General features: G+C 67.4%; 2 protein-coding genes across 4 annotated transcripts in view; both read right to left on the bottom strand.

The window, feature by feature from the left end:
• Positions 1–687: 687 nt before the first annotated feature.
• F7 (coagulation factor VII) lies at positions 688–8524 on the bottom strand. Of its 2 annotated transcripts, none has more exons than XM_018044996.1 (8): positions 7469–8524; positions 5581–5753; positions 3807–3831; positions 3621–3734; positions 2919–3059; positions 2253–2362; positions 1835–1958; positions 688–1342 (listed from the first exon to the last, which is right to left on the bottom strand). In XM_018044996.1, exons 1-8 carry the CDS (start codon positions 7536–7538, stop codon positions 744–746), a joined length of 1356 nt encoding a protein of 451 aa, XP_017900485.1. In that variant the 5' UTR covers positions 7539–8524; the 3' UTR covers positions 688–743. The 2 variants fall into 2 exon arrangements, with proteins under 2 accessions (XP_017900485.1, XP_017900487.1); XM_018044998.1 differs by having other exon boundaries at positions 5581–5741; positions 7469–8519.
• Positions 8525–10008: 1484 nt separating this feature from the next.
• Positions 10009–22000, bottom strand: part of MCF2L (MCF.2 cell line derived transforming sequence like) — a 47887-nt gene continuing 35895 nt past the window's right edge. The window contains exons 22-32 of one of the 2 annotated variants that reach the window (XM_018044979.1): positions 21028–21249; positions 20856–20948; positions 19908–19986; positions 19705–19771; positions 18868–18986; positions 17669–17761; positions 16432–16506; positions 13903–14024; positions 12795–12907; positions 12626–12729; positions 10009–11565 (exon numbers count right to left, since the gene is read on the bottom strand). In XM_018044979.1, the coding sequence (XP_017900468.1) occupies positions 11480–11565; positions 12626–12729; positions 12795–12907; positions 13903–14024; positions 16432–16506; positions 17669–17761; positions 18868–18986; positions 19705–19771; positions 19908–19986; positions 20856–20948; positions 21028–21249 (1173 nt within the window). In that variant the 3' untranslated portion in view covers positions 10009–11479. The remainder of the gene's footprint in view (positions 11566–12625; positions 12730–12794; positions 12908–13902; positions 14025–16431; positions 16507–17668; positions 17762–18867; positions 18987–19704; positions 19772–19907; positions 19987–20855; positions 20949–21027; positions 21250–22000) is intronic. The other variant, XM_018044982.1, reaches the window with a different exon arrangement.

The following is a 22000-nucleotide window of genomic DNA, read 5'->3' as shown; positions in this document are numbered from 1 at the left end:
GAGCCGGGAGGCACCTGCATTCTTCGGAGTGCCCCTGCCAGTCCTCAGGCCTGTGCCGTCTCCTCGGGCCTCAGCCGGGAGAGACATGCAGCCCCCGAACCCAGGAGAGCGTCCACATCGGAAATGGCTTCACGCAAGGGTTCACTTCAGCAAGGCTGGTGACTGTGGAGGAGCCCGGCGCAAGGGCCAGCATGAGGGTCTCCGAGAGACGGCTCTGGGCCGTGCAGAGAGAGCAGGAGGGGGCGGGCCCACCCCCGCCCGCGGTTAGGGGGCAGGGGAGGGGCAGGTGTGCGAGGCTGTGTGTGCTGCACACTCAGAGGGACGTGGAAGGCCGATCACCACGGAGAGTCGGGGGTGCTCACATTTACCCGGAAGGAAGACGCAACGCTAGGGTGAGTGACAAGCCAGACGGGAAGTGGCCCGTGCCACGGCGAGGCCGGCCGGCCCTGTGCTGCCCGCGCGCTGCCTCCGGTCCGGTCCGGACGCCTCCAGGGCCTCCAGGGCCCCTTTGCCACCCTCCCCGTCTGTCTCCGACTCTGGGTCTTTCTCTCTTCTGCCCTCTGTCTCTCTCCCTCCTCTGTGTCTCTCCATCTCCCAGTCTCCATTTCTGTTTCCCTCCCCCTGCCCCACCCCAACCCCCCTGCCCCCCGACCCTGCTTCCCTGCCCAGGAACCACCGGAGAATCTCTGCCTTTGGTGCCTGGGCGCCAGGCACGCTCAGCGGCTTTATTCGCAGGGCAGGGGCTAGGGCAGCAGCGGGACCCGGAGGAAGCCCCGCCTGGGCGGTGGGTGGCCCATCAGCCGCTGTAGCCAGGCCGTGTAGCGGGAGAGCCTCGTGTAGACCCCAAAGTGGCCGGCCGCCGCGCAGCCCTCACCCCAGCTGACGACGCCGGTCAGGAACCAGGTGCCCCGGAAGTGCGTGGCGTGTGGGCCGCCGCTGTCCCCCTTGCAGGCGTCCTTGCTGCCGTCGGCGTGGCCAGCGCAGAACATGTTTTCCGTGACCGCAGGCCCTCCGGGCCTCTGGCGTGACTGCTGCAGGCAGTCCTGGGTCAGCAGCCGGGGCACGAGCACCACCATGAGCCTGCGGGCGGTGACCCCGCGCTCCAGGAGCTGGCCCCAGCCGCTGACGGCCGAGAAGCGCACGAAGGCCAGCGTCTGGTCCGCGAAGTCTGGGTCGGGCAGGCAGAGGGGTGCCACGTGGTCGCTCAGGGCCACGGGCTGCGCCAGCTGCAGCAGCGCCACGTCGTGGTCCGTCTTGCCCGGCACGTACTGCTCAGGGACGATGACCCGCGCCACCTGCCGCTCCTGCTCTGGGCCCTCCACGAGGCCGAGGTCGTGCTCACCTGCGAGGCACCAGGACCATCTGCTGTCATCCCCCTTGCGGCGTGGGCCCTGGGCTCCTTTCCTGGGAACGGGGGGCGCACGTTCCCCCCCCCCAGGTGGGCGGGCATCCTCCCGGGGGCTGCCAGCAGGAGAGTCGGGGCAAATCCGGACCCAGAGGTGCTGGAGGTGAGTGGGGGTTTGGGTGGGCAGCATGGCAGGGGAGGAGGGGTGCCCCGGTCCCCCTGCCCCTGGGGCCCCGGTCATCCCGTAGGCCCGCAGGGCAGAGCACCCAGGGAGAGCACCCCCGTGGGGTCCTGGCCAGAGCAGCGTCACCCGGGGCTGTGTCTGGGCAGGAGAGACTGTGGGGGGTGGGCGCAGGGGTCCCGGGGTGTGGGGTCTGCCCACACATTGCCTGCGTGCGGCTCTTTCTGGGAAAGTCGCCGCCGCTCATGGGAGCGGTGGTTGGAAGCCCGGAAGCTCTGCGGGGCAAGGGAGGCGCCCACACCACCTACCCAGCACGGCTGTCAGGTTCCACCAGCTCCGGAGCCTGTCAAAGCAGTGGGCAGCAGAGACCACCCAGGCCGGGCCAACCAGGGTGCCCCCGCACAGCAGCACCCCGTTCAGCTTCAGCATGGCCTGGCGGACGTGGCACACGGCAGGGATCACATCATGCTCACGGCCGCCTGGGGCTCCCCTCCCTCGCGTAGGGGCTGCCCGGGACACTACGTCCGTCCAGGTAAGGGGATGGGGAGCGAGTGGGCCCCGGCCAGAGGGTGGAAATGCTGGGCTGGGGTCCTCTGCTCTGGCAGAGCGTCAGCCAGGCCCAACCCAGCGGGCCTGGAGATTCGCCTGCCAGGCAACCCTCCCCTCCCTTCCGCCAGGCCTGACGAACCTCCCCTCCCCTCCCCTCCCCCAGGCCGGCAGCCTCACCTGCCAGGGGCACTCGCCTCTGGGGCAGACATGGCCCCCCACGATTCGCCCTTGGGGCTTGCTGCCATTTCTTTTTTCCAGAACAGGTATTTTCCCGCACGGATATTCCACTGTGTGAGATAGAAGTCAGCAGGACGTGGGTGAGACGGAGGCTGTGAGGCTGCGCCAGCGAGCGCCCTGTGTTGGCGGCTGTGCCCTCTCCTGGCTGGGGTTTCAGGGGCCCTGGGGGAGCTGCTGGGGCCGGGCGGCAGGGCCCGTGGGCCTGGGTCCTGCTGGTGTATCCGGGGGTGGAGACAGGCAGCCCGATGCCGCCAGAGGGCCCGGGATGTGCTGCGGGGGGTGAGCAGCATCTCAGGCAGCCCAGCCGCTCTCCGACACTGCTCTTGGTTTCTATCCGCCTCCGGGAAAGCCCCAGGCCAGAAAGGACAGCATTTGAGGTGGTCGCTCTCTCGGGGCTGCTAGACGAGGCCGCCTGCACGATCCTCGGGAGACCAGGGCTGGTGAGGCACCTCCACCCTCCGCCCAGAGCACCCCCTCGCCTTGGCGAGGCTCAGGAACGCTCCTCCCCCGGGGCCCACCTTTTAGCCACAGAGGACATTCAGCAGGGCAGTGGTGCTCATCGGGAGTGGAAGCACACACCCCAGGCCTGGGCCCCGGGCCCGTTACCTGTGGGCGCGCAGGACACCCCGTCTGCCTGGAGCGCATAGCCCTCGTGGCACCAGCAGAAGCGCCCGGCCTCTGGGTCGGCCCCACAGTACTGCTCACAGCCGCCGTTGTCGTTGGCACAGATCAGCTGGCTCTGCTTGTCTGCGGGCACAGGGCACAGCTGACGCGGCCCCTGGTCAGGGCAGGAAGCCCGGTGGCCGCCCCTCCCTGGGCCAGAGGCCAGGCCTGCGTGGAGGAAGGGGACACCCCGCAGACGACCTTGGAGGGTGAGACCCGGGCCTGGGGGTCCCGGGTCAGGGGACACCCCGCAGACGACCCTGGAGGGTGAGGCCCGGGCCTGGGGGTCCCGTGTCAGGGGACACCCCGCAGACGACCTTGGAGGGTGAGACCCGGGCCTGGGGGTCCCGGGTCAGGGGACACCCCACAGACGACCCTGGAGGGTGAGACCCGGGCCTGGGGGTCCCGGGTCAGGGGACATTGGCCACAGGGGCTGCAGGACCCCCGCGCCAGGAAGCAGGGGAGCTGGCAGAGACGAGTGGCTCCCCCGGCTTTGCCCCGTGCCCAGAGCCCAGAAGCGGACAGGGTGTCCAGCGGGTCAGCACCCAGAACCCCGCAGCCAGGACGCTCGGGTGGAAGCCTGCGAGGGCGCCGAGGCCCCCCTCCCACCTGGTGAGTCGGCAGCCTCCCGGCCCCGCTCCTCACCCGTCTCGCAGTTCCGGCCCTCGAAGCCGTCGGGGCAGAAGCAGATGTAGGCCTGGAGCTGGTCCTCACAGGAGCCCCCGTTCTGGCAGGGGCTGGAGGCGCACTGGTCCCCATCTGCGGGCAAGTCGCTGTTACCAGGCTGACGGGGGGCTGGCGGCAGATGGGGTCGGCCAGTCACCTACTCACCATTGTAGGAAACCCAGAACTGCCTCTGAGGGAGCAAGAGGAAGCCGCGTGAGGTGGGCGCCTAGGCAAGCGTTTACGTCCCTGTGGGGGAGGCGCCGGGCGGCTGGGGCTTCCGACCAGCCCTCCCAGTGGGCTCTGGAAGCCACACCGCTCCTGTGGAGACAGGCGGGTTCATCCAGGGAAGCGAGCTTTTTCTCTAATACCTGCCCCTCCCATTGCTAAGGCCACAGAGGTCCGAATCTCCTCTCCCAAGTTCCAACCCCAGGCTTCAGCACCAGCCCTGCCATGTCGGAGCTGTGAACGTGGGTGAAGACCCCACACTCCCCGAGCCTCCGGGCTGCCCCCGACGCTGTGCTGACCGTCCAGACACCCGCTGACCAAGGAGAATGTGGGAAAGACACGCGCAAGTGCCCTGCCAGTTCCAAGGGCCTCTTCAGTAACAGGGATTCCCCAGGGATCTTTAGGCCAATGAAAAACAGCTCTGTTGCTGTGAGAACAAACCAAGGTGGAAGCTGCTGGAAGGTTCTGAAAACCACAACCCACTCTGGTTCTCCTGCCTGAGAATCATGGACAGGCGAGCCCGGTGGCTACAGTGTGTGGGGTCGGAGAGAGGCAGACACGACTGAGCGACTCTCACACACACAGATGCAAGGGGTGACCGTCAGCGCGGCGGGGAAGGGCCGTGTGAGCCCTGCCTGCGAGTGCGGAGTGTGCGCCGTGCCAGGTGCGTGTTCCATGCGTGTGAGACGTGTGTCCTGTGTGTGATTCGTGTCCCATGCCAGCTGTGGGTCCCATGCATGTGAGACGTGTGTCCTGTGCATGTGAGACGTGGGTCCCATGCGTGTGAGACGTGTGTCGTGTGTGTGATGCATGTCCCGTGCCAGGTGTGGGTCCCATGCGTGTGAGATGTATGTCCTGTGCGTGTGACACGTGGGTCCTGTGTGTGATGTGTGTCCTGTGCCAGGTGTGGGTCCCATGCATGTGAGACATGTGTCCTGTGTGTGTGATTCGTGTCCCGTGCCAGGTGTGGGTCCCATGCATGTGAGGCGTGTGTCCTGTGCGTGTGAGACGTGGGTCCCATGTGTGTGAGACATGTGTCCTGTGTGTGATACGTGTCCTGTGCCAGGTGTGGGTCCCATGCATGTCAGACGTGTGTCCTGTGCCAGGTGTGGGTCCCATGCATGTGAGACGTGTGTCCTGTGTGTGTGATGCATGTCCTGTGCCAGGTGTGGGTCCCATGCGTGTGAGATGTATGTCCTGTGTGTGTGAGATGTGTGTCCTGTGTGTGATGCGTGTCCCGTGCCAGGTGTGGGTCCCATGCGTGTGAGATGTGAGTCCCGTGTGGGGTGTCCCTCGAGTGTGTGGGGAGAGGGGGTCCTGTCTCTGGCCTCCTGATCCTCAGCGCCCTGGAAGGAGACAGTTCCAGCAGGGACCTGTCTGCTCGTGGGCGGGAGGGGAGGCCCGCCCCACCTGCTCCGCCCCGCGGGGGAGGCACAGGCTCCCTAGTTTCGCCCTCCCCACTCCTGCGTCCCTGAGGCGGCCCTGGCCGGGGTCGCTGATGGCTCCAATGGGTCTCTGAGGGCTGCTGGACAGGTGGCCCTGCCCGGGGCCTGGACGGCTTACGGGGTCGGGGGGCCATTCTCAGGGGGGTGAGGGCACAGGAAACTGCTTCTGGATGAGGGGTGAGGATGCACAGGGGGTCTTAGCATGGGGAGACCCCGGCCCCTGGCGCCCAGAGCCCGCCGCCCCCCCCCGGCCCGCCGGGTGAGCTCACCGTCCTCTCCTCGTTGCGGAAGATCTCACGGGCCTCCTCGAAGGAGCAGAGCTCCTCCTTGCACTCCCGCTCCAGCGAGCCCGGCCGCAGCTCCTCCAGGAACCCGTTGGCACGCCGGGGCCGATGCAGGACGCTGAGGGCCTGCTCCTGGGGCAGGAAGACTGGGGGGCACGCTGTGAGACACGGGGGCGACGGCACCATCCCCCCACCTGTAACAGCACCTCCCCACCACCCTGCCCCCCCATGATGCGATCACAGGCCCCTGCCCCCCCTTGGTGATGGGATCACAGGCCCCTGCCCCTCACCCTGCTGATGGATCACAGGCCCCCTGCCCCCACCCCGGTGATGGGATCACAGGCCCCCTGCCCCTCACCCTGGTGATGGGATCACAGGCCCCCTGCCCCTCACCCCGGTGATGGGATCACAGGCCCCCTGCCCCTCACCCCGGTGATGGGATCACAGGCCCCCTGCCCTCACCCTGGTGATGGGATCACAGGCCCCCTGCCCCCACCCGGTGATGGGATCACAGGCCCCCTGCCCCTCACCCCGGTGATGGATCACAGCCCCCTGCCCCCACCCCGGTGATGGATCCAGGCCCCCCCCCTCCCCCCCTCACCCTGGTGATGGGATCACAGGCCCCCTGCCCCCCCCTGATGGATCACAGCCCCTGCCCCCCCCGGTGATGGGATCACAGGCCCCCTGCCCCCACCCTGGTGATGGGATCACAGGCCCCCTGCCCCTCACCCGGTGATGGGATCACAGGCCCCCTGCCCCTCACCCTGGTGATGGGATCACAGGCCCCCTGCCCCTCACCCTGGTGATGGGATCACAGGCCCCCTGCCCCCCACCCCGGTGATGGATCACAGCCCCCTGCCCCCCCCTGTGATCACAGGCCCCCCTGCCCCCCCCTCACCGGTGATGGATCACAGCCCCGCCCCCCTGCCCCCCTCACCCGGTGATCACCCCTGGTGATGGGATCACAGGCCCCCTGCCCCCCACCCCTGGTGATGGGATCACAGGGCCCTCACCCCGGTGATGGGATCACAGGCCTCCCACCCACAGCCTGGCTGGTCTGCAGCAGGAGCGTTTCTCACGGCTGCCAACGGGCAGCACCGCACAGGCTTCATATGGGAGGAGAAGGCGACATGTTTGTTTAATTATAACATGTCCACGCCCTTGACCGGGTCCCTTCACTTCAGTTTATCCTAAGGAGATGCTCTGAGCCCCGCAGACACGAGGCCGCTGGGAGAGCTGCAGACACTGGCAGCACTAACGACCCACCCCCGGCGACCCCAGGCTAACAAAGACGGTTAGACAGGAAGGGCCCGGGTGCCACCGGCACTGGAGCAGGCCTGCGGGCAGGGCCCCGCGGCCAGTGTGGGCGCCGGGGCAGATGTGGACGGGTCTAGGGGATGGTGTCGGCACCTGGCTTCCGCCTCAGCCACCCCTCGGGGCTGGGGAATCACGGTGGAGACCGCTCACAGAGCCGCCTGCCCGTGTTCCCACTCAGGCCTCTCCGCGTCCGCGGGTGGGGGTCGTGTTCACTGCCGCGGTGGCCGAGCACCAAGGCGCAGCATCTGTGCCCTGTCCCTGGGAGAGGGGGTCCACCAGCGAGCGGCTGAGAGCAGAGCGGGAGACGGGTCGCCTCTGAGCCCGCGTCTGGGCCTGGGGGGCGGTGGAGGCAGGGGAGGGCCCGCCGTGGCCAGGGGGCCTGCCCCCAGGCGTCTGGGAGGGGACTGGGCTCCAGGGGCTCCGCTCATCTTTTGAAAGGCAGGCAGGTCAGAGAGGACCCTCCAGCCAGGCTCCCAGCAGGAGTGCCCACCACACAGGCCAGCTTTGGGGGCGGCTGGCCTTCCACGGGGTTAATGGGGAACCTCCCCCCACTTACCTGCCTGCAGGGACCCCCGCAGGCTGAGCAGAAAGCAGAGGAGGGTCAGAGCCGTGGCCTGGGGCAGCATGGCAGGGTCCTAGGTCACTCAGGCTGTTGACTTTCCCGGGGCGGGCAAAGTTCTCCCAGAGCCGGAGGCGGTGGGGGAGGGTGCTGCAGTCCTGGCGCGGGGCCTGCGGACGGGGGCTGGCCGGGCCGCCCCACGGGCTCCGTACCCAAGACTCGGCTCCGCGGTGCGTGTCTGGTGTGTGCCGCTCTGGGGAGGCTGCTGGGGAAGAGTGGTGCCCGCTGCCCCGTGATGGCCAGCAGGGTGGCGGGCCCGCGGTGTGACTGTGAGCACGCTGCAGAGCGGTCCTCCTGGCTCGGGGGGCACGGGGGAGGGGCGTGCCCCCAAGCAGCCCCTGTGGCGTCTCAGCCCCACGCGGGTCCCTTGGGCCCTCCTGCCCCTGGGCCGCAGGGGGGGTGACCAGCTGCCCCGGCTGCCGGGCACGGGCAGGTTCCTCAGGACCCTGGACTTTCAGGGTGAAGTCGGGGTGCCCGGGGCCACTGGGCTGGTGGTCTCCCTGCGGGGCCCCCTCAGGTGTCCAGTCTCCTCGGGAGGCTCCCCTTTCCTGTCAACGGTGGGCTGGGGACACCTGCCCTGTGCCTTCCTCTGTGCGGGGGTGACGGGGCCCAGCTGTCCCCTGCAGGTCCTGGGCGCTCCCTCCCCGAGAGGAAGACAGCCCTCTGCTGATGGCCTCTGGACTCTCTGCTCGTCACTATCAGTAACTACCAGTTCCTCAGGACCCAGGTGTAGTGGAATTTGTGAAGGATGTTGGGGGGACTCCGAGCCCCTCGGGGACACGAGGCAGGTGTAGCCGCTCTGGGCTCAGCTCCCTGGGGGCCCTGGCTCCGTCTTCTCCAGCTCTGGAGGGGCTCACCCTTCTGAGCCTCGCTCTCCTCACGGGGCAGGGGGGCTGGCGAGGCCTGCCAAGAGCTGGGGGCGCCCTGTGTCCTGTGAAGGCTCCAGAAGGGCCCCCGCCACCCGCGCCATGAGCGGCCAGCATCCCAGCTTCCTCCCGCCCCAGCCACCACCTTCTCAGGCCAAGCGCCTAGCAGCCACTGGATTCCTTGTGTGCCCTTCTAGCTGCCCATGCAGCCCCGCGCCCAGCGGCTCCCAGCCACAAGGAACTAGCCTGTCCCAGGTCTGGGTGCCGGTGTCGGAAGGCTGCGCTCCCTCCAAGGCTCTGGGGAGGGTCCTTTTCACCTCTTCCAGCTCCCGAGGCGCCAGTGGCCTTTGGGCCTGGCCACACTGAGCGGACAGTTTCTGCCTCCGCTGCCCTCTGTGTGTGTGTGTGAATCTCCTGCTTTTTCAAGGACACCAGTCATTGGACAGGAGACACTGTAACCCCAGCTCAACCTGCTGCACCCGCAGTGACCGCATCTCAACCTGCTGCACCCGCAGTGACCCCGTCTCAACCTGCTGCGCCTGCAGTGACCCCCGTCTCAACCTGCTGCACCCGCAGTGACCGCATCTCAACCTGCTGTTCCCGCAGTGACCCAGTCTCAACCTGCTGCGCCTGCAGTGACCCCCGTCTCAACCTGCTGCACCCGCAGTGACCGCATCTCAACCTGCTGTTCCCGCAGTGACCCAGTCTCAACCTGCTGCGCCTGCAGTGACCGCATCTCAACCTGCTGCGCCTGCAGTGACCCCGTCTCAACCTGCTGCACCTGCAGTGACAGCGTCTCAACCTGCTGCTCCCGCAGTGACCCAGTCTCAACCTGCTGCGCCTGCAGTGACCCCCTCTCAACCTGCTGCACCTGCAGTGACAGCGTCTCAACCTGCTGCTCCCGCAGTGACCGCATCTCAACCTGCTGCGCCCGCAGTGACCCAGTCTCAACCTGCTGCGCCTGCAGTGACCCCGTCTCTAAGCGGGTTGCCTTCTGGTGTTCTGGATAGAGGGGTATCTTAGGGGCTGCTCTCTGCCCGGAGCCCCTGATTCCCCTTGAGCAGAGCTGAGCTGAGCCTGTGTTTGCAGCCGCACATGCGGCATCCTGAGCGCAGGACCAGCAGGGACAGGCTCCTGTGGCTTCTCCAGGTATCACCACTGAGCTGGTTTCCACAGACAGATGCCCTGCGGGCATAGGTGTCAGCAGGCATCAGGTGAATGCGAGAGGCAGAGGTGCTCAGGTCCGGGGGATGGGCCCCACGTGGGTGGAGGGGACACGGCAGCCCAAGGGGACTTGGCTTTGAGGAGCCTCTGCTCCCCCTGGTGTTGCACCCTTTCTCCCGGTGGCCTGGTCTTCTCAGTGACCAGTGGCCGAGCAGGGGCAGCCCTCACCTTGTCCCACTCCTGCAGGAGGGCGAGGGGGCACAGGCGCTGGGGTCCAGGGGGGAGAAAGGCAGTCGTTGTGAAGAGCCAGGGGGCCTGCTCACTTGCGCTGGAGTCTGGGGACACTTCAGTGAGGGCGGCCCCCCCAGTGAGGGCGGCCCCCCCAGTGAGGGCAGCCCCAGAATCACCGCCGTTTCAGGCCCTGAGCCTCTGCAGACAAAGGCAGACTGCAAGAGTTGCTGATATTTATTCAAACTCCATCCATACAATAAAGAATTCTGACTTTTAAATTTCATTTACATCAGAAGCTTAGGGGAAAAAAAAAAAAAAACAGTGGCTGAAACACGAAGTTTTAAAGTGCCTTTATGAGGAAGAGATCACAGAAACGGGGCCAATCCCAGGCTGAGACGGCAGGAACGGTGTCTGAACAGTCAATATATTAAGTAAATGAGGTGACTCATCATTTTCCAAATAACTTACACACTTCAGCGAAGAGCCGCAGAGCTCGCCCGCCGCCTACCACGCGGTTCAGAGAGGCCTGACCTGCTCGCTGACCGGGGCCCGCGGCGGGGCTGCAGCGGCCTGGTGCTCGGGGGCCGTACAGTGACCCACTGCCAGCAGCTTGGAGGCTATAGACACACCGCCCGCACTGGGCGCGTGCGCACACACATCAACACATATACACACACGTACAGAAACGTCTGCCCCGACCAGACACAGAGAACCACTTCCAGACAACAGGACTTGTTTCTGAAACACACAAGAAAACAGTGAAGCTGAAGAGTTTTCTTTCCAGTTTCGCCTTGAGTAGAATAAGATAAATTCTGCTCCTGCGCTCACAGCACTTCCACGTGGGACCCGGGGCCGGGGCGGCCAAGCGCAGGGCTTCCCCGGCCCGGCGTCGGTTCCGGGGACAGCTGTGGAAACTGCATCTTCACGTGTGAAACCAGTAAAAATACCCAAATCAGTGGAGAGCGTTAAAAAAGTCGGGAGTCCCCTCATTTTTCTGTAGAAAAGGTTAACCTCTTAAATTATAGTTTACATGTTCTTTTGAAAATTAACCTACACAGATGAAGGAATTTCCTTGGATTTTCACTGCCGGTCTGTAGCAACGCTGCCTGATTCTCCCGGGGGACCCCTCCCCTGCACCTGGGGCCGGGTGGGCTCAGAGAGTGCTGCCGAGTTCCCCAAGAGTGTGCCCCCCAAGCCACCCCGTGCCACGTAAACCCCGGTAACAAAAAATAGTTTTCTATCAAATACAGTATCAAATTGTCGTTTCATGTAAACACAGTGATTCCTGGTAAAGATCAGAGGCCAAAGTACCACAAAAAAATGGCCGTAGGATTAATCCCTGCTTAAAAAAAATGTGTGAAAGACCAACTATCCCCACCCCCGTCCCCAGCCGGCAGCCGGCGCCTTGGCCGCTTCTGGTGGACGCCGCTCCACGGGACGCACAGTCCTGCCGTTGGAAACAGGGACGTCAGAAGCCGAGGCGGCGGCCGCGGTCGTGGCTGGGGCCCTTCCCCCGAGGTCTGTCGTCGGCTCGGTCAGTCCGCCCCTTCCTAGGGGGTCCACCCTGCGCCTGGGAAGGCGCCCCGTCCTCGGGGGCCACGGCGGGCTGGGTTCCAGGCGCAGCTCCGTGGGCAGGCGGCCCCAGCAGAGGCCAGCTCCCTGTGCTGCGGGCAGGGTGGCCGTGGCGCTACCCCTGCAGGTCGGCGAGGGCGGCCGTGCAGCTCTCGCTGCAGCTGGACGAGGGGCTCAGCACCGCGGACCCCGCGCTGGACTCTGCGGGCAAGCAGGTGAGGGCTGCAGTGCTGCAGGGCACAGACCCGCTGGCCTCCGAACTGGCGCCACCACCGCGGGCCTCACCTGGGCTCACGGGGCTGGGGGCGCTCACGGGGGTGGGGGCGCTCACGGGGCTGGGGGCGCTCACGGGGGTGGGGGTGCTCATAGGGGGGGGGCGGGGGGGGGGCGCTCACGGGGGTGGGGGCGCTCACGGGGGTGGGGGCGCTCACGGGGGGGGGGCGCTCACGGGGGTGGGGGCGCTCACGGGGGTGGGGGCGTGGGGGGGGGCGCTCACGGGGCTGGGGGCGCTCACGGGGGTGGGGGCGCTCACGGGGTCGGGGGGCGCTCGGGGGGGGGGCACTCACGGGGGGGGGCGCTCACGGGGGTGGGGGCGCTCACGGGGCTGGGGGCGCTCACGGGGGTGGGGGGGTGCTCATAGGGGTGGGGGCGCTCACGGGGGTGGGGGGTCACGGGGGGGGGGCGCTCACGGGGGTGGGGGGCTCATGGGGGGGGGGGGGGGGGCGCTCACGGGGGTGGGGGCACTCACAGGGGTGGGGGGTGCTCATAGGGGTGGGGCACTCACGGGGGTGGGGGGCGCTCACGGGGGTCGGGGGGCGCTCACGGGGGTGGGGGGTGCTCACAGGGGTGGGGGTGCTCACAGGGGTGGGGGCGCTCACGGGGGGTGGGGGGCGCTCACGGGGGTCGGGGGGCAATCATGGAGGCTGGGGGGCACTCAAAACTTGGGGGCACTCACGGGGGTGGGGGTGCTCATGGGGTGGGGGGCGCTCACAGGAGTGGGGGCACTCATGGGGGTGGGGATGCTCACGGGGTGGGGGCACTCACGGGGCTGGGGGACACTCACGGGGGTGGGGGGTGCTCACAGGGGTGGGGGCGCTCACGGGGCTAGAGAGCGCTCACGGGAGTGGGGGTGTTCACAGGGGTGGAGGGCACTCATGGGGGTCGGGGGGCACTCATGGGGCTGGGGGGCACTCATGGGGGTTGGGGGGCACTCACGGGGCTGGGGGGTGCTCACGGGGGTGGGGTGGAGTGCAGGGCTCACCTGGGCTGCTCAGGCACCCCACGGGGCCACGCTGGCAGAGGAGTGCAGACAGGCTGCGGGCGGGCACCCAGCCCTCGGCACCGGAGCTCAGGTTCCGCACGAACCTGCAAGGGGCTGGGTGAGGGCACGGCCAGGCGTGGGCGAGGGGCGCATGGGGCAGGGGTCTTACCAGAGGCCCTCGTCTCCCTCCTGCACCAGCTCCACCTCATCCCCGCTTCTCAGGGCCAGAGCGTCAGGGGCCCCCTTCTCATCCAGCCTGGCGATGGTGTACCTCCCGGGGACCTGGGGAGGCACAGCAGGGCACCCCATGCACCACAGCCCTCAGCTCGGGGGGGCCTTGCGCGGACCCCTGAGAGCCCACCCGGCCCACCCTGGCCCTCTGGGCCCGTGCGCCCGCCACACCAGCGCCCGGTCACCGTGGCCCTGCTGCCCCCTGCCTGGGCCACACCTGCGGGCACGGAACAAGCTCAGCCGGGGGCTCGTCTTTCACCCGTGAGAGGGGGCTCCTGACCCCCGTCTGCGTTCAGAGCCCGGCGACCAGCACCTCACACACCAGGTGCTCAGCACCTCTGTGGATGGAGCTGCCGAGCAGTGCGGTCTCGAGGCGGGGAGGCCGTCCTGCGGGAGAGCAGGGGCTCCAGCCTCGTGTGACGAGCTGTGCAGGGGTCACACCGCCTGGCATGGGAGCGGGCAGAGCTGGGCCAGGGGCCCTCGTCCTCATGGGGGCCAACACCGTCCTCCCTGGACAAGCCGCCCAGCCCCGCCCTGGCCCAGGGCAGCACCTCCTGCCCTCTGGCCACCCCGAGAGCAGGAGGCACCCCCCCAGGCTTGCCCGTCTGCTGAGGTTCCCCCGCTGACCCCCGGGGTCCTGGCCGGCTCCGCTCACCCTTAGGCCTCCTCGGGAAGGGCCGCCCGGCCACCTGAGACGCACTCTGCTTTCCCCACCCACGTGCGTCTGCCCCCTCCTTCTCTGGGGTGGTCTGAGTGCTGCAAACAGCTGGTATGAACTAGGGCAGCAGCCAGCGGCAGCCAATAACTGGGAAGGCAGGTCCGCACCTCGGACAGTGCGATTCTCTTAGATGCTGGGGTGGAGGCACACGCGCAGTGATAACAGAGCTCCCTTGCGGGGCAGAGCGGGCAGGCGTGCGCCCTGGGCCAGGCTGATGGGAGCTAACAGAGGGCAGGCACGGCACCTGGAAGACCCTCCCACAGCCCCGGGGCCCCGAGCCCCCGAGGGTGCAGCGGGGAGCGGTTGGCCAGGTGAGAACCCAAGTTACCAGCTTCCCGGGGCCCACTCTGCCCTCCTCCTCCGCGTCCGAGGAGTTGACGGGCTCCTCGGTGCTGGACCAGCCGTCGTTATCCTCAGGTGTCTCTGACGGGTGGGACGTTTTGCTCCAGCCTAGAGAGGAACAGGCTCCGGTGAGAATTCCCTCAGGGTCTGCCGCCAAGGGAAGGCCCTTTCCGTGACCACCGGCAAGCCCAGCACCCCTCACCCCACAGCAGGTGGTGGCCGGGAGGAGGCCTGGGCACCCTGGCTGGGGAGGACAAGGGGAGCAGCTGGGAGGCCACCGGAAGACGCTTCTCCGGGGCTTTATAAACCACGCGGCCGCCCCTCGGCGAGCGTTCCCACTGCCGTGTGCCCAGGGCCGCCACCGCATGCATGGCCTGCGGGCCTGGTGGCTGGGGGCCGTGTGGGGAGCAGGACCTGCGCGTTTACAGCCACAGGCCCCCTCCCCGCCCGCTGGGGCACGCCCGCAGTCGCCCAGCATGGGAAGCGCAGAGGGACACTGGGCTTGGTCCCAGGGGCCCTGGCGCTGGGCAGCTGGCCACGAATGTCTGCTCTCCCCGCCCAGCACCGACCGCGAGGCTCCCGGCCAAATGGAAGCAGGAGTGTGACGCTGCTGCTGCGCAGAGTGCCGGCCCCGGGACGTGGGCGCCCGCAAACCCGGCTGGGGCCACCGGGGTGGGCACTGCCCTTCGAACACGCCCGGCTGCCTGAGGCCTCTGAGGGACCCTCTGTACCAGGCGAGGTGGTCCCTGTGTCCACACTGGTGGGAGTAAGGGGGAAATGCTGGGCCCACAGCTGTGTAGGAGCTGGAGGCTTGGAGGACGTCGGACCTAGGTGACCGTGACTGTGGTCACCGGTCGTCCCTGTAAAACAGCCGCTGGCATTGGCGCTGGAGAGAGGGGCTGATGAAGCTCCAGGAAGCAGACGCTTGCTGTGGGCAAGAGTGGAAGCCAAGAAAACCTCACTGTGCCCTGATGTGGACTGAAGTGACTCACCACAGGGGAGGAGGGGGAGTGGGGGGAGGAGGGAGAGAAAGGGAGGGGAGGAGGGGGAGGAGGGGGAGGGGGAGAGAGAAGGGGAGGGGGAGGGGAGGAGAGGGAGGGAGGCGAAGGAGGGGGAGGGGGAGGAAAGAGGAGGAGAGGGAGGAGGGGAGGGGTGGAGGGGGAGGAGGGGGAGGAGGGAGAAGGGGAGGGGGGAGGGGAGGAGGGGAGGAAGGGGGAGAGGGAGGGGGGAGGGGGACGGGGAGGAAAGAAAGGGGAGGGGAGGAGGAAATGGGGGGGCAGGAGGAGAGGAGGGGGTGGAGGGGAAGATGGGAGAGGGGAGGGGGAGGGAAGGAGGGGGTGGAGAAGAAGGGGGGAGGAGAAGATGGAGCATGGGGGAGGGGAGGGGGTGGAGAGGAAGAGGGGGAGGGGAGAGGGAGGGAAGGAGGGGGGGTGGAGAAGAAGGGGGAGGGGGAGGAGACGGAGAGAAGGGGAGGGGGACAGGGCGGGAGGGGAGGGGAGGGGGCTGGCCGCGCTGGGCTTGCTCCAGGCTCTAACCCCCTTCTGTGGACGTGAGGTCACGTCGCTGTCTCGCAGGCGAGCAGGGGCGCTCAGAGCTGACACCGGGCAGAGGCCTGCACAGTCCCAGCGTCTGAGCTGCACGGGGCAGGGCCCCGGACCAGGAGACTCACAGAGCAGGGAAGCGCCTCGGACACCCCTGGTCTTAAGCAGGAACCCAAAGGGCCTGCAGCAGCCTCTCCCAGGAGCCCTGCGGGAGGCAGCTCCTTTCCCCAGAGCCCCTGCGGCAGGGCTGAGTGTGCAGGGCTGGCCTCGGGCTGTCCTGCCTAGGTGGTGGGAGGGTGCGGCCCGGGTCCCTGGGGCACAGATTGTCCTTGGAGGCTGGGGAGGGCCCCGTGACCCTGAGTGGTCTGAGCATGGGGTAGGGTCTAGCCACACCCCTGAGGGACCGTCATGCTGTCTGGGAAACGCAGGGCAAATCACACAGTGGAACCCTCTCTGGGAACCTCAGACTCTCAATCTGGGCTGGGGGTCTTGGGGTCTCCTGGGCCGTGGGGGCGATGGAGGCCAAGTCCTGAGCTTCAGTGCGGAGCCGACCCGCTGAGTCTGCACAGCGGGAGCCCCCAGGAGACTAGCGGTGAGAGGGCTCCGCCAGCCGCTGTCCCCCGAAGCCAACAGCGAGGCAGGTCAGGCCTGGGGCACAGAGTCCCGCTGCCCCACAGCCTCTGCGGAGACAGTCCTGCCATCTCAGACACCAGCCAGCATCCCCAGACGCTGCCTGGCGCTTGGCGGGCAGCTCTGTGGCGCTGGGCACGCCCAGTCTAAGGCCCAGCCCCCAGAAGCCAGACGTCACCAGTATGTCACGGGGTGTCAGGTTTTGAACAAAACACTGACTCTGCCCCTGGCTGGGAGGGGCCTACTTGGCCGGGCGGCTCAGATGACAGGTGAGGGTGAGACAGGGTCCCTAATCAGATGGGGAGGCGGGCATCAGGCCTGGTCCAGAAGGTGGGCCACTCTACCTCGTGACCCGAAAGGCGTGGGGTCGCTCCTTACTTGGTGTCGCTTAGCTTTTTTGTCGGGACTGGTGGGAGAAGCTGCAGACAGGCGAGAGGCAGAGAGAACAGGAGAGCGTGAGGCGCGGCGGCTGAGCGCGAGGGCGGTGACACAGAGAGCAAGCTGCAATGAGGCCCGCGGCCAGAGCTGCCTTCCGGGGACCCTGAGGCGAGCTTGTGGGCAGAGGGGCCCAGGGGTGCACCTTCCGGGGACTCCGAGCCGAGGGCGCGGGCGGAGGGGCCCAGGGGTGGAAGGGGAGCCCCGCAGGAGGGTGGGAAGGGCTGAAGACGACGCGTGCTGTGTCCTGGGCCCCGTGTGCAGCAAGCACAGTGCACGTGAGAACCAGGATGTATCCATCTTTTCGTTTGAGGCCAATTTAAAATGATTTTGTCAATTGGAAAGAAAAAAAAAGCTCCAAGTTTCGGGGCCCAGGAAAAGACCTCCAGACTTGGAGCGCCTGGCGGGGGGCGCCTGTGGCGGGGGGCGTCCGGCGGGGGGCGCCCGGCGGGGAGCCCTCTACCGGCCCTCCTGCAGCTTCTGCGCCTGTTTCTCCTGTGCACGCACTGCCCGGGCGCCCCGCGGGCTTTGCGACCTCCCTCCAGACGCTCTGAACCTGCCTGCGCGCTCCAATCGCCCAGGGGGAAGTGAAAGCCTCGTGGTCTGGCAGGCGGGGGCCTGACAGGGAAAGGCGGGAGAGGATGGGCTCGCGGGAGGAGCTGGGCTAGAAGGCAAAGGACACTCGGGCCCCCAAGACGGGCCTCCATAAGAAGCGCGGGCTTCCTCCTTCCCAAAGAAAAGGCCCCGAAAAGAGCTCTGGCCGCACGGATGACAGACACACCAGCATCGGGGACAGAGAGCGACGGGGGGAGGATGCTCCCTGGTGATGAAGGAGGCAGACGCCCTCCCGAGACGCCCACACTGATGAGCATGGCACCGTGGGTGATGACGGGCAACCAGGGCGACGGGGGGAGGATGCTCCCTGGTGATGAAGGAGGCAGACGCCCTCCCGAGACGCCCACACTGATGAGCATGGCACCGCGGGTGATGACGGGCAACCAGGGCGACGGGGGGAGGATGCTCCCTGGTGATGAAGGAGGCAGACGCCCTCCCGAGACGCCCACACTGATGAGCATGGCACCGCGGGTGATGACGGGCAACCAGGGCGCGAGCCACCCCAAGGCCGTGGCTGGCGAGCGCCTTTACCTTTCTGGGCTTTGAGGGCAGCAAAGCTCTGCAGGGTGAAGCGCTTTTTAGAAAGGGCAGAGCTTTCTGAGGTGGAGCTAGTGACCACATCATCTGCGGGGAGAGAGGGTGGTGCAGGGGGCGCTGGGCGGCCACACCCGGGTTCCCCCAGGCCCCACGCTTGCCACGGACCTCCCGGGGCCACGGGGTGTGCCTATGCTGTGCCTGCTGCAGGCACCCACACCCTCCCCAGTGCTCCGGCTCAGCCCAGCACCCACCTTTGCCCTTCTCGGGGGACCTGGCGCTCCGGGTTCAGCCCAGCACCCCCCTTCGCCCTTATCGGGGGACCCAGTGCTCCGGGCTCAGCCCAGCAACCACCTTTGTCCTTCTCGGGGGGCCCGGCGATCCGGGCTCAGCCCAGCACCCACTTTCGCCCTTATCGGGGGACCCACTGCTCCGGGCTCAGCCCAGCAACCACCTTTGTCCTTCTCGGGGGGCCCGGCGATCCGGGCTCAGCCCAGCACCCACTTTCGCCCTTATCGGGGGACCCAGTGCTCCGGGCTCAGCCCAGCACCCCCCTTCGCCCTTATCGGGGGACCCAGTGCTCCGGGCTCAGCCCAGCACCCACCTTAGCCCTTCTCGGGGGACCTGGCGCTCCGGGCTCAGCCCAGCCACCTACTTTTGCCCTTCTTGGGGGGCCCGGCGATCCAGGCTCAGCCCAGCACCCACTTTCACCCTTCGTGGGAGGCCTGGTGCTCCGGGCTCAGCCCAGCACCCACCTTGGCCCTTCTCGGGGGGCCTCGGCAGTGGTGTTGGGCCCCCATATCCCTCCAGGCTCAGCCCAGCACCACCTTCGCCCTTTTTGGGGGACCTGGAACTCGGGGCTCAGCCCAGCACCCACCTTTGCCCTTCCTGGGGCGCCCGACACTCTAGACTCAGCCCAGCACCCACCTTGGCCTTTCTCAGGGGCCCTTGGCAGTGGCATCAGGCCCCCGTATCCCTCCAGGCTCAGCCCAGCACCCACCTTCAGCCTTCTCAGGGGACCCGGAACTCGGGGCTCAGCCCAGCACCCACCATGGCCCTTCTCGGGGACCCTCGGCAGTGGGGGCGGGCCCCCGTATCCCTCTGGGCTCAGCCAAGCACCCATCTTGGCCCTTCTTGGGGGCCCTCGGCAGTGGCATCGGGCCCCCGTATCCCTCCAGGCTCAGCCCAGCACCCACCTTGGCCCTTCTCGGGGACCCTCGGCAGTGGGGGCGGGCCCCCGTATCCCTCCAGGCTCAGCGGGTCTGTTTTTCTGTCTTCTAACTTTTTCACGTTTCTTGTGCTCGCTTTTGAGGGACTAATGACGTCAGACATGTGGAAAGAGGAAGAGAACGCTGCTGTTAACATTCACAGGGCCCTGAGGGTGGGGAGGGGACGACCCTGAGCTCCTCCCCAGCGCTCGGCCACGCACTTCCCGACTCTGGGTGCAGCCGGGGGGACGCCCACCTCCACAGCCGCTAAGTAAGAGGGCTCTGTTGGTTTTTTCTCCCCCAGGGTACGCTTTCTCCTTTAAAGCTATCATTCTGTGGTTTATTCGTTTAGACTACGTCCTATTCCGTAGATGATTAGGTATGGCTTACATGAAAAACAGTAAAAAATAGTGGATGGATAAAGCGACGGAGAATAAATGAGGGCAGAAGACGTGTAACAAGGCCAGTGCGAAATGAGCCCCCTCGTCCCCGTTTGCCCGTGAGCCGTGGGCCCCACAGCTGAGTCGGTGTGCTCCTAGGACCCGGCCACCCGGGGCGCTGCCATCTCGGACACACACGTGCGGGGCTGCTCTTGGGACAGCCACCCACCCTGCGCTGATCACAATGGGATTTCCGCCCCCTCCCCAGGAGAAAACAGGGAAACACAGACGGGCCTCTGCCTGACGCTGACCTGCTGGGACTGACCAGCAGCATGTGAGCCTGGGACACACCCCCTGGCCCTGAGCAGTGGGCTTGGGGACCAGGAGACACGGTGGTGTGGGTTGGCTGGCTCCCACTGGGAGCCCTGCACGCGGCAGGCCTTACCTGGTGCCGCCCGGTGTGGGCAGGGGCAGGCTCTGGGACTGCTCGAGGGCACGGTGCTGGCTGGCCTCTGTGGGGAGAGGGGCCCGGCGCGGTCAGGACCCGGGGCCATGCGCCCTCCCCTCCAGGAGCCTGGAGGGCCAAGGGTTGGGGCTGCTTCGAGCGACCAAACGTGCCCCGGGGCAGCCCAGGGAACAGGCCCTCACCTCTGCACGCCTGCAGCTGGCTGGTCAGCACCTTCCGGATCTCGCTCACCCAGGCAGCCTTGATCTCAGGAGTGGGTGCCTGCACCCCAGAGCAGACCAGGGGTGGGTGCGTGCCCACCACGACGCGCGCCATGTATCCCTCTGCCGGCGCCTGGGACCCGTGGGAACCAGGCTGGCAGTGCTGCACTGGGGTGCAGGAAGGAGCCCCTGGGCGAGGGCACGCTGACCGCCGGGCCCGCACCCCGCGGCTCTGGCTTTGACTCAGCAGGAACCCTCAGGAGTGGGTGGCCTGACCACTGGGCCTGAGGGCCATGCGGGTGGGCACTGGACTATGAGGACCCCAGGCTCGTGGAGAGCCGGGCGCTGGCTGAGGCCGCCCCCCCCACAGCTCTGCGGGCCCTCGGCTGGCCAAGCCAGCTGGTGTGTTGTGAGCTGTGACCAGGTCGCGGGGCCTCCTCACTGTCCTGGGGCCACATCCCCCAGGGTCGCCAGACCACCAAGGGCGTCATTACTGTGGCGGGCAATGTGGAGAGGCGCCTCCCGAGCTGAGCCGCTCTCTCGGGGTCTCTGCCAGATGCGTGGACACCCCGACAGCTCCACCACCTCCCACCCCCACGGCAAGGTGAAGACATGCTTCCCGCACGAGAGTCGGGCACACGCGTGGGCGAGTGTGCACGTGCGACACGGGCCGCCCATACCGCCCCGCCGTCCTGGCACGCAGGAGCCTGCTGCCCTGCCCTGCAGGGTCCCTGCTCCCCGTCAGGGCTCAGCTCTGTCACCGACGGCCCAGGGCAGCCCCACATGAACGGGGCAGGGGGTTGGGCCGATCTCTGGGAGATAAAACCTCAGAGGGTCCTAGACAGCGGCCCTCGGCCAAAACCGCTCACGGGCACCCGCACAGGCCGCGCAGACCCCGGGGCCCACCTGGACAATGTACACCTCTCCCACCTGGACAATGTACACCTCCTCCCGGGCGTTGTACCAGATCTCGAACTTCTTGGCGTCTCCTTTCACGTTCTCCGTGATGCCGACGGCCGTCATCTGTGAGGGCAGAGCAGGCGGGTGGGCCTCTGGCGGGGGGCCCTGCCCGGAAGGCGGGTGCCCGGCCCGGGGCGCTCACGTTCAGGGACTGCTTGTAGCTGTACGAGGGCGCCTTCTCATAGCCCTCGCCGTTCTCTTCCCGCCGCTTGCAGAAGAGCACGGCCTTCTCGTGCAGAAACAGGTGGCGCTGCATGGGCTTGAAGCGGGCCAGGTCCTTCACCTTGGCGTGGCCCCTCTTGTGGTCGGTCCACACGCTGAAGGAGCCCTGCATGAGGAGCCTGCCCAGGTCGCCCAGGTTCCCCTGGGGACGCGGAAGGAGATGCAGTGACCACCAGCGCGGGCCTGGGGCCTCGAGCCTCCCCAGGTCGCCCCGGTTCCCCTGGGGGGGGGCAGAAGGAGGCGCGGTGAACACCAGCGCGGGCCTGGGGCCTCAGACGCAGCGAAGCAGAAGCCCGCCTGGGAGCCGGGCTGCGGCCCGTGGGGCCAACTGCCAACATTGGGGAGAGTCAAGGGTACGGGGGAAAGTCAAAGGTAGTGGGAAGGTCAGGGGTCGCAGGGGATCCGGGGGACGAGCAGGGGATGTTTGGGGCAGGGAACTGCTCCGTGGCACGCTCTCATGGTGGACGCTGGTCACCCACTTGTCCAAACTCAGAGCGTGACCCCGACGTGCGCTTCGGACCCCGGGGGAAGGGTCAGACTGCGACGGGAGGGGGCGCTGTGGGGGCCGCCGTGCACCCAGTAGGGGGGGGACGGGGAGGCCTGTGTGCTCCCCGTGAACCCAGAACTGCTCCAAAAAGGAAGTCGATTAAAGAGAAAAGCAAAGAGAGCAGTGCTGAAGGAATTTACAAGGCGGAGAGGAACCAGGGAGCGGCCTGAGCGCACAGCGGGCGGCATCCGCTGTCAGGCGCTGCCGCGGTGAGAAGGGGAGGGCCGGGGGGTGGTGCCCGAGCCCCGCCGCGCCGAGAGGCGGCCTCGGGGGGGCGGGAAAACGTCCTGGGCTTCCACCTGCTGGTGGGCCGCCTGCAGGGACGCGCCCTGGGGAGGGGGAACGT

Source organism: Capra hircus, unplaced genomic scaffold, assembly GCF_001704415.2.
Source record: "Capra hircus breed San Clemente unplaced genomic scaffold, ASM170441v1, whole genome shotgun sequence".
NCBI lineage: Eukaryota > Metazoa > Chordata > Mammalia > Artiodactyla > Bovidae > Capra > Capra hircus.
This window is presented reverse-complemented; position numbering and strand designations above follow the sequence as displayed.

What these genes read in the sequence shown, in the direction of transcription:
- F7 (XM_018044996.1), bottom strand. Translation starts at nt 7,538, where the DNA reads ATGCTGCCCCAGGCCACGGCTCTGACCCTCCTCTGCTTTCTGCTCAGC. An exon ending in TCCGCAACGAGGAGAGGACG is followed by an intron (nt 3,832 to 5,580) that starts GTGAGCTCACCC and finishes TTGCTCCCTCAG; the next exon opens with AGGCAGTTCTGGGTTTCCTA. An exon ending in GGTGTCCTGCGCGCCCACAG is followed by an intron (nt 2,363 to 2,918) that starts GTAACGGGCCCG and finishes TATCTCACACAG; the next exon opens with TGGAATATCCGTGCGGGAAA.